Below are 10,000 nucleotides of genomic sequence, written 5' to 3' on the forward strand. Positions count from 1 at the left end.
TCCCTAGTTATTGTCCTTGGTGACTTTAATAAAGGGAACCTCACTCATGAACTCCCTAAATATAGACAGCATATTAAATGCCCGACCAGAGAGGAGAACATTCTGGATCACTTTTACACCACAGTCAGGGATGCTTATCACGCCGTCCCCCGTGCTGCACTGGGTCTCTCTGACCACGTCATGGTCCACCTGATCCCCACCTACAGGCAGAAACTAAAGCTCTGCAAACCTGTAGTGAGGACATCAGGGAAGTGGACCAGTGAGGCTGTGGAGGATTTCCAGTCGTGTTTGGACTCCACTGACTGGGATGTGTTCAGGACTGCTACCAACAGTCTGGTTGAGTACACAGAGGCTGTGACGTCATACATCAGCTTCTGTGAGGACTGCTGTGTTCCATCAAGCACCAGGGTGAGTTTCAACAATGACAAACCCTGGTTCACAGCCAAACTCAGAAGGTTAAGGCTGACTAAGGAAGAGGCGTTCAGGAGTGGGGACAAAGACAGACTTAAAGAGTCGAAGTACAAGTTTAGCAAGGCAGTGAAAGAGGCTAAACGACGGTACTCTGAGAAGCTCCAACGCCAGTTCTCAGCTAACGACTCTGCGACCGTCTGGAAAGGACTTAGGCAGATCACCACCTATAAGCCTAAAACCCCCCACTCCTTCAATGACCGACGCCTAGCCAACGACCTGAACGAGTTCTACTGTCGATTTCAAAGACAAAAGGACAGTCCTGACACCATCCCCCACGACACCTCCCTACAGCTACAGCCACTGTGCTTCACCTCCACCTCCCCCACCTCAGCAGGGTCCTAGGCCTCCCCCACCAATGCCCTCCACAAAGGTCCCCCCCCCCTCCACCCCCCCCACCCACCTCAGTGACGACTCTCTCCATCCATGAGAGGGACGTCAACAGACTCTTTAGGAGACAGAACCCCAGGAAAGCTGCTGGACCGGATGCTGTCTCCCCATCCAGCTTGAAGCACTGCGCTGATCAGCTGTCTCCAGTGTTCACAGACATTTTTAACACCTCACTGGAGACATGCCACGTGCCAGCCTGCTTCAAGACCTCAACCATAATCCCTGTCCCCAAGAAGCCAAGGACCACAGGACTTAATGACTTCAGACCCGTCGCCCTGACCTCTGTGGTTATGAAGTCCTTTGAGCGCCTTGTGCTTTCACACCTCAAAGCCATCACCGACCCCCCCCCCTCCTGGACCCCCCCCCCTGCAGTTTGCCTACAGAGCCAATAGGTCTGTAGACGATGCAGTCAACCTGGCCCTCCACTACATCCTCCGGCACCTGGACTCCGCAGGAACCTACGCCAGGATCCTGTTTGTGGACTTCAGCTCTGCCTTTAACACCATCATCCCGGCTCTGCTCCAGGAGAAACTCTCCCAGCTTGGTGTGCCTGACTCCACCTGCAGGTGGATCACTGACTTCCTGTCTGACAGGAAGCAGCATGTGAAGCTGGGGAAACACGTCTCCGACTCACAGACCATCAGCACCGGATCCCCCTCAGGGCTGTGTTCTTTCCCCCTCTGCTCTTCTCCCTGTACACCAACAGCTGCACCTCCAGTCACCAGTCTGTCAAGCTTCTGAAGTTTGCGGACGACACCTCCCTCATCGGACTCATCTCTGATGGAGACGAGTCCGCCTACAGGTGGGAGGCTGACCACCTGGTGACCTGGTGCAAGCAAAACAATCTAGAGCTCAACGCTCTAAAGACAGTGGAGATGGTTGTGGACTTCAGGAGGAACCCAGCCCCACCTGCCCCCCCCCCATCACCCTCTGTGGCTCCACAATTAACATTGTGGAGTCTTTCCGCTTCCTGGGAACTACCATCTCCCAGGACCTCAAGTGGGAGCTGAACATCAGCTCCCTCCTCAAGAAAGCACAACAGAGGATGTACTTCCTGCGGCAGCTGAAGAAATTCAACCTGCCAAAGACAATGATGGTGCACTTCTACACAGTCATCATTGAGTCCATCCTCACATCCTCCATTACCATCTGGTACGCTGCTGCCACAGCCAAGGACAAGGGCAGACTGTCCTCACATCCTCCATCACCATCTGGTACGCTGCTGCCACTGCCAAGGACAAGGGCAGACTGTCCTCACATCCTCCATCACCATCTGGTAAGCTGCTGCCACTGCCAAGGACAAGGGCAGACTGTCCTCACATCCTCCATCACCATCTGGTACGCTGCTGCCACTGCCAAGGACAAGGGCAGACTGTCCTCACATCCTCCATCACCATCTGGTACGCTGCTGCCACTGCCAAGGACAAGGGCAGACTGTCCTCACATCCTCTGTCACCATCTGGTACGCTGCTGCCACTGCCAAGGACAAGGGCAGACTGTCCTCACATCCTCCATCACCATCTGGTACGCTGCTGCCACTGCCAAGGACACGGGCAGACTGCAGCGTGTCATTCGGTCAGCAGAGAAGGTGATTGGCTGCAATCTGCCGCCGCTCCAGGACCTTTACGCCACCAGGACTCTGAAGCGTGCTGGAAAGATTGTGGCCGACCCCTCCCACCCCGGACACAATCTCTTTGAGACGCTCCCCTCTGGCAGGAGGCTGAGGTCCATCAGGACCAGAACCTCACGTCACATGATCAGCTTTTCCCCCTCCGCCCCTAGACTTATCAACAAGGCCCGGACCCCACCCTGACTCTCCACCTTCATGTCACTGTTCTCTCTCTGCTCTTTGCTCTTTATTTTTTATTTATATCTTTATTTATTCTTTATTTTTAACTTAATACATGCTGTGTAAATATACTTATACTTATATTGTTTAATATTCCATCTAAAGAATGTGTGACGTGCACCAACAACACCAAAACAAATTCCTTGTATGTGTTAAAAAACGTACTTGGCAATAAAACCCTTTCTGATGTGAGTGGGCGGGGCTTACCTGTAGGACTTCTTGATGTCGTCATGGCAACAGCCTTTCTGCAGACCCAGGATCTGGTACAGAGACTCTCCAGAAGTGGACAATGTTCGCTGCCTCCCGTCAGACATCCTGACAGCATCACCTGTCGCCAAACAAACACTCCATCCCTTACTCAAAGCTACACACTTAAAACCACACACACACACACACACACACACACACACACACACACACACACACACACACACACACACAGAGACACACACACACACACACACACACACACACACACACACACACACACACACACACACACACACACACACACACACACACACACACACACACACACACACACACACACAGACACACAGACAGACAGACAGACAGACAGACACACACACACACACACACACACACACACACACACACACACACACACACACACACACACACACACACACACACACACACACACAGAGAAACACACACACACACACACACACACAGACAGACAGACGGATACACACACACACACACACACACACACACACACACACACACACACACACACACACACACACACACACACACACACACACACACACAGACAGACAGACAGACAGACAGACAGACAGATACACACACACACACACACACACACACAGACAGACAGACAGACAGACAGACAGACACACACACACAGAGACAGAAGAAACTAGACAATAGTCATGAAATAGTTGCTGATTAATCACTTGTCTAAAAGAGTGATAGACAGACATCTTATAAAGAGTGACCGTGAGTGAGAGAGATGTTACCTGCCTGTTGGTGTTACCTGCCTGTTGGTGTTACCTGCCTGTTGGAGCCTCAGAGCACCGTCTACCTGTCCTCTACCTGCTCAGGTGCTTTTAGGATCGGTGTCTGTCGGCCATCAATCATTCAGCAGCTGCTCGGCTCCGGTGACCACGAGCCGCCACGCCTGCTCGGGTTTCACCGGGACGATGGACGCTTTGAGACAGAGCAGGTGAGTCAGAGAGGGGGCGGGGCTTCAGACGGAGCAGGTGAGTCAGAGAGGGGGCGGGACTTAAGACAGGGAGGGGGCGGGCTTCAGACGGAGAGGGGACGGGACTTCAGACGGAGCAGGTGAGTAAGATAGGAGGTGGGACTTAAGACAGGGAGGGGGCGGGGCTTAATACAGGGAGGGGGGGGGGGCTTCAGACGGAGCGGGGACGGGACTTCAGATAGAGCAGGTGAGTTAGAGAGGGAGCGGGACTTAAGACAGGGAGGGGGCGGGCTTCAGACAGAGAGGGGACGGGACTTCAGACAGAGCAGGGGAGTCAGAGAGGGGGTGGCACTTAAGACAGGGAGGGGGCGGGGCTTTATATAGAGCAGGTGAGTCAGAGAGGGGTGAGACTTAAGACAGGGAGGGGCGGGGCTTCAGACAGAGAGGGGGTGGGACTTCAGATGGAGCAGGTGAGTCAGGGAGGGGGCGGGACTTCAGACAGGGAGGGGGCGGGGCTTCAGATAGAGCAGGTGAGTTAGAGAGGAGGTGGGACTTAACGTGCAGACGCACACACACACACACACACAGACACACACACACAGACACATGCAAACGCACACACACACACACACACACACACACACACACACACACACACACACACACACACACACACACACACATCATGCAAGCGCACACACACACACACACACACACAGACACATGCAAAGCGCACACACACACACACACACACACACGCACACACACAGACACACACACACACACACACACACACACACACACACAGACACAGACACACAGACACATGTACACACTACACACACACATGCACACACACTAGACACACACACACACACACACACACGACACACACAGACACTACACACACACACACACACACATGCAGACGCACACACACACACACACACGCACACACACAGACACACACACACAGACACACACACAGACAGACACACACACACACACACACACACTAGCACACACACACACACACACACGACACACACACACACAGACACACACACACACAGCACACACACACACACAGACACATGCAAACGCACACACAGACACACACACACAGACACACAGAAACACACACACAGAAACACACACACACAGACACACTCATCAAAGGTTCATCATCTTTCATTTTTATTTTTGATTTCATCACAAACCAAAGTCAGATGTTCAGTTTAATCTGCTGGTTTTATTTTAGGAAAACAATCATTCTGACAGCGTGACGATCAAATAATGTGTTAGGAAATACCCAAACTGTCAAAAAGACTCTCCCTCAGACAGGAAGTTGATTCCTCTGCAGCCTCAGCGTCGTCTTACGACCCTGAACAGGAAACTGGGATCAGAACATGACGGGTGAGATGTGACTGGAACCAAAGCTGAGATTAAAGGAAATACTCACAGCTGATTGGTCCAACAGTGACAGGAAGCTGATTGGCTGCGGTGGCGGACCGAGCACGTCGCCTGGAACAGTTCTAACGGGAAATAATCAAAACTTTATTGCACACGTACAGAGATACACAGACACACACACACAGACACAGACATAGCTTAATTAAGCATATGCGTTTGGTAGCTACCAACACAAATGTGTTGGCACGCATTTGGAGGATTATGGCACAAGATGGCGCCGCAGAATGGTGACACGGTGTGTTGGTTTGCTCTGTTTTGTTTTGTTTCTTGCGATGGTACCCGGGAGCTTTCATTCACTCAGTGAAGAGCTCGTGAACTTCAGGGAACACCAACACCATCGGACTTATTTCCCACTTTTCTTCTCCCTCTCACTGGAAATTTTGGACATTCTGTCAAAGGTGGCCTAGCTTTTGGATCACGCAGCGAGGCGCTCGGAGGCGAGGGAAACGGGCCGGTGCGCTGCGCGCTCCGCCAGCGAGGATTACGCACGCCGCTTCGGAATATCCCTCTCTGACGTGCGCTCACTGCCCAACAAACTGGAGAGGAATTACAACTGCTGCTGGGGGAAACAGGGACTTTCTTCATCTGCTGCTATGCGCCACGGAGACGTGGCTCTGCGGGTTAAATACCGGACTGCGCTGCAGCTGGCATGCGTCCAGCCTCTACAGAGCGGACAGAGACACGGACCTCTCTCCGCAAAACTGAAAGGTGGAGGAATCTGTTTCTACATCAACAGCGGCTGGTGCAATCGACGTGACAGTGATCCAGCAGCATTGTTCTCCTGACCTGGAATCTTTCATCATTAAACTGTCAGTCCTTTTATTCACCCCGTGAGTTCTCTCTCATATTCATTCTGGTCGGTGGTTTACATGCTTCGCCGCAGGCCAACGTGCAGGACGACAGCGCATGCTACGACCAGATATCTGTGTGGAGCGGACCCACCCGACTCCCTAGTTATTGTCCTGGAGACTTTAACAAAGGGAAACCTCACTCATGAACTCCCAAATATAGACAGCATATTAAATGCCCGACCAGAGAGGGAGAACATTCTGGATCACTGTTACACCACAGTCAGGATGCTTATCACGCTGTCCACCGTGCTGCACTGGGACTATCTTGACCACGTCATGGTTCACCTGATCCTCGCCTACAGGCAGAAACTAAAGCTCTGCAAACCTGTAGTGAGGACATCAAGGAAGTGACCAGTGTAGGCTGTGGAGGACTTCCAGTCGTGCTTTGGACTCCACTGACCGGGATGTGTTCAGGGACTGCTACCAACAGTCTGGATGAGTACACAGAGGCTGTGACGTCATACATCAGCCTTCTGTGAGGACTGCTGTGGTTCTGACATCATGCACCAGGGTGAGTTACAACAATGACAAACTCCTGGTCTCACAGCCAAACCTTAGACGGTTAAGGCTGACTAAGGAAGAGGGCGTTCAGAGTGACAAAGACAGACTTAAAGAGTTGAAGTGGCAAGCTTTAGCAAGGCAGGAAAGAGGCCAAACGATGGTACTCTGAGAAGCTCCAACGCCAGTTCTCAGCTAACGACTCTGCGGTACTCGGCCTGGAAAGGACTTTAGGCAGGATCACCACCATATGTTTCTCCAAAACACTCCTTCAATGACCGACACCTCAGCCAACGACTCCGAACGAGTTCTACTGGTCGATTTGAAAGACAAAAGGACAGTCCTGGCGCTCATCCCCACTCGCACGTCCTCTTACAGCCACAAGCCGCCACTGTGCTTCACCTCCACCTCCCCACCTCAGCAGGGTCCCGGGCCTCCCCACCAATGCCCTCCACAAAGGTCCCTCCACTCCCTCTCACCCACCTCAGTGATCGACTCTCTCCATCCATGAGAGGGACGTCAACAGACCCCTTTAGGAGACAGAACCTCCAGGAAAGCTGCTGACCGATGCTGTCTCATCCAGCTTGAAGCACCACGCCTGGATCAGCTTGTCTCCAGTGTTCACAGACATTTTTAACACTCACTGGAGACATGCCACGTGCCAGCCTCGCTTTCAAGACCTCAACCATAATCCCTGTCCCTGCTGAAGCCAAGGACCACAGGACTTAACGACTCTTTCAGAACCCGCCGCCCTGACCTCTCTGTGCCAGGAAGTCCTTGAGCGCCTTGTGCTTTCACACACCTCAAAGCTATGACACTGACTCCCCCTGACCCTCCTGGACCCTCCTAGACTTTCTGCAGCTTTGCCCACAGAGCCAATAGGTCTGCAGACGATGGAGTCAACCTGGCCCTCCACTCACATCCTCCGGCACCTGACCCACAGGAACCTACGCCAGATCCTGAAGGTTTTCTGTGACTTCCTCAGCCCCGCTTTTTACACCATCATCCCGGCTCTGCTCCAGGAGAAACTCTCCCAGCCAGGTGTACCTGACTCCACCTGCAGGTGGATCACTTGACTTCCCGTCTGACAGGAAGCAGCATGTGAAGCTGTGTGAAACACGCCTCCGACTCACAGACCATCAACACCAGATACCGCTCAGGGCTGTGTTCTTCCCCCTGTTCTTCTCCCTGTACACCAACAGCTGCACTCTAGTCAGCAGTCTGTCAAGCTTCTGAAGTTTGTGGACTGACACCTCTCTCATCGGGACTCATCTCTGATGGAGACGCAGTCCGCCTACAGGTGGAGGCTCACCACCTGGGTGACCTGGTGCAAGCAAAACAATCTAGAGCTCAACGCTCTAAAGACAGTGGAGATGGTTGTGGACTTCAGGGGAACCCAGCCCCACCTGCCCCCATCACTCTTCTGTGGCTCCACAGCTAACATTGTGGAGTCTTTTCCCGCTCCTGGGAACTACCATACTCCCAGGACTCAAGTGGAGCTGAACATCAGCTCCTCCTCAAGAAAGCACAACAGAGGATGTACTTCCTGCGTGCAGCTGAAGAAATTCAACCTGCCGAAAGACAATGATGGTGCACTTCTACACAGTCATCGTGAGTCCATCCTCACATCCTCCATTACCATCTGGTACGCTGCTGCCACAGCCAAGGACAAAGGGCAGACTGTCCTCACATCCTCCATCACCATCTGGTACGCTGCTGCCACTGCCAAGGACAAGGGCAGACTGTCCTCACATCCTCCATCACCATCTGGTACGCTGCTGCCACTGCCAGGACAAGGGCAGACTGTCCTCACATCCTCCATCACCATCTGGTACGCTGCTGCCACTGCAGCGACAAGGGCAGACTGTCCTCACATCCTCCATCACCATCTGGTACGCTGCTGCCACTGCCAAGGACAAGGGCAGACTGTCCTCACATCCTCCGTCACCATCTGGTACGCTGCTGCCACTGCCAAGGACAAGGGCAGACTGTCCTCACATCCTCCATCACCATCTGGTACGCTGCTGCCACTGCCAAGGACACGGGCAGACTGCAGCGTGTCATTCGATCAGCAGAGAAGGTGATTGGCTGCAATCTGCCGCCCGCTCAGGACCTTTACGCCACCAGGACTCTGAAACATGCTAGAAAGATCGTGGCCGACCCCTCCCACCCCGGACACAAACTCTTTGAGCCACTCCTCTGGCAGGAGGCTGAGGTCCATCAGGACCAGAACCTCACGTCACATGATCAGCTTTTCCCCCTCCGCCCCTAGACTTATCAACAAGGCCCGGACCCCACCCTGACTCTCCACCTTCATGTCACTGTTCTCTCTCTGCTCTTTGCTCTTTATTTTTTATTTATATCTTTATTTATTCTTTATTTTTAACTTAATACATGCTGTGTAAATATACTTATACTTATATTGTTTAATATTCCATCTAAAGAATGTGTGACGTGCACCAACAACACCAAAACAAATTCCTTGTATGTGTTAAAAAACGTACTAGGGCAATAAAACCCCTTTCTGATGTGAGTGGCGGGGCTTACTCTGTAGGACTTCTTGATGTCGTCATGGCAACAGCCTTCTGCAGACCCAGGATCTGGTACAGAGACTCTCCAGAAGTGGACAATGTTCGCTGCCTCCCGTCAGACATCCTGACAGCATCACCTGTCGCTAAACAAACACTCCATCCCTTTACTCAAAGCTACACACTTAAAACCACACACACACACACACACACACACACACACACACACACACACACACACACACACACACAGAGAAACACACACACACACACACACAAACACACACACACACACACACACACACACACACACACACACAGACAGACAGACACACAGACAGACAGGTACACACACACACACACACACACACACAGAGAAACACACACACATGGCACACACACAGACAGACAGACAGACAGCAGACAGATACACACACACACACACACACACACACACACAGACACACACACACACACACACACACAGCACACACACACACACACACACACACACACACACACACACACAGACAGACAGACAGATACACACACACACACACACACACACACACACACACACACACACACACACACACACACACACACACACACACACACACACACACACACACACACACACACACACAGACAGACAGACAGACAGATACACACACACACACACACACACACACACAGAGAAACACACACACACACACACACACACACACACAGAGACAGAAGAAACTAGACAATA

General features: G+C 52.3%; 2 protein-coding genes across 2 annotated transcripts in view; both read right to left on the minus strand.

Moving 5' to 3' along the window:
• LOC144513750 (dnaJ homolog subfamily C member 5-like) overlaps positions 1 to 3,526 on the minus strand; it is a 14,558-nt gene extending 11,032 nt beyond the window's left edge. Inside the window, exon 1 of the mRNA XM_078244927.1 lies at positions 2,915 to 3,526. Within this exon, the coding sequence (XP_078101053.1) occupies positions 2,915 to 3,021 (107 nt within the window). The 5' untranslated portion in view covers positions 3,022 to 3,526. The remainder of the gene's footprint in view (positions 1 to 2,914) is intronic.
• Positions 3,527 to 5,082: 1,556 nt separating this feature from the next.
• LOC144513746 (uromodulin-like) overlaps positions 5,083 to 10,000 on the minus strand; it is a 32,521-nt gene continuing 27,603 nt past the window's right edge. Inside the window, exons 9-10 of the mRNA XM_078244923.1 lie at positions 5,359 to 5,431; positions 5,083 to 5,280 (exon numbers count right to left, since the gene is read on the minus strand). Coding sequence (XP_078101049.1) covers positions 5,273 to 5,280; positions 5,359 to 5,431 — 81 coding nt within the window. The 3' untranslated portion in view covers positions 5,083 to 5,272. The remainder of the gene's footprint in view (positions 5,281 to 5,358; positions 5,432 to 10,000) is intronic.

This window comes from Sander vitreus, unplaced genomic scaffold, assembly GCF_031162955.1.
Source record: "Sander vitreus isolate 19-12246 unplaced genomic scaffold, sanVit1 ctg333_0, whole genome shotgun sequence".
Taxonomy (NCBI): Eukaryota; Metazoa; Chordata; class Actinopteri; order Perciformes; family Percidae; genus Sander; species Sander vitreus.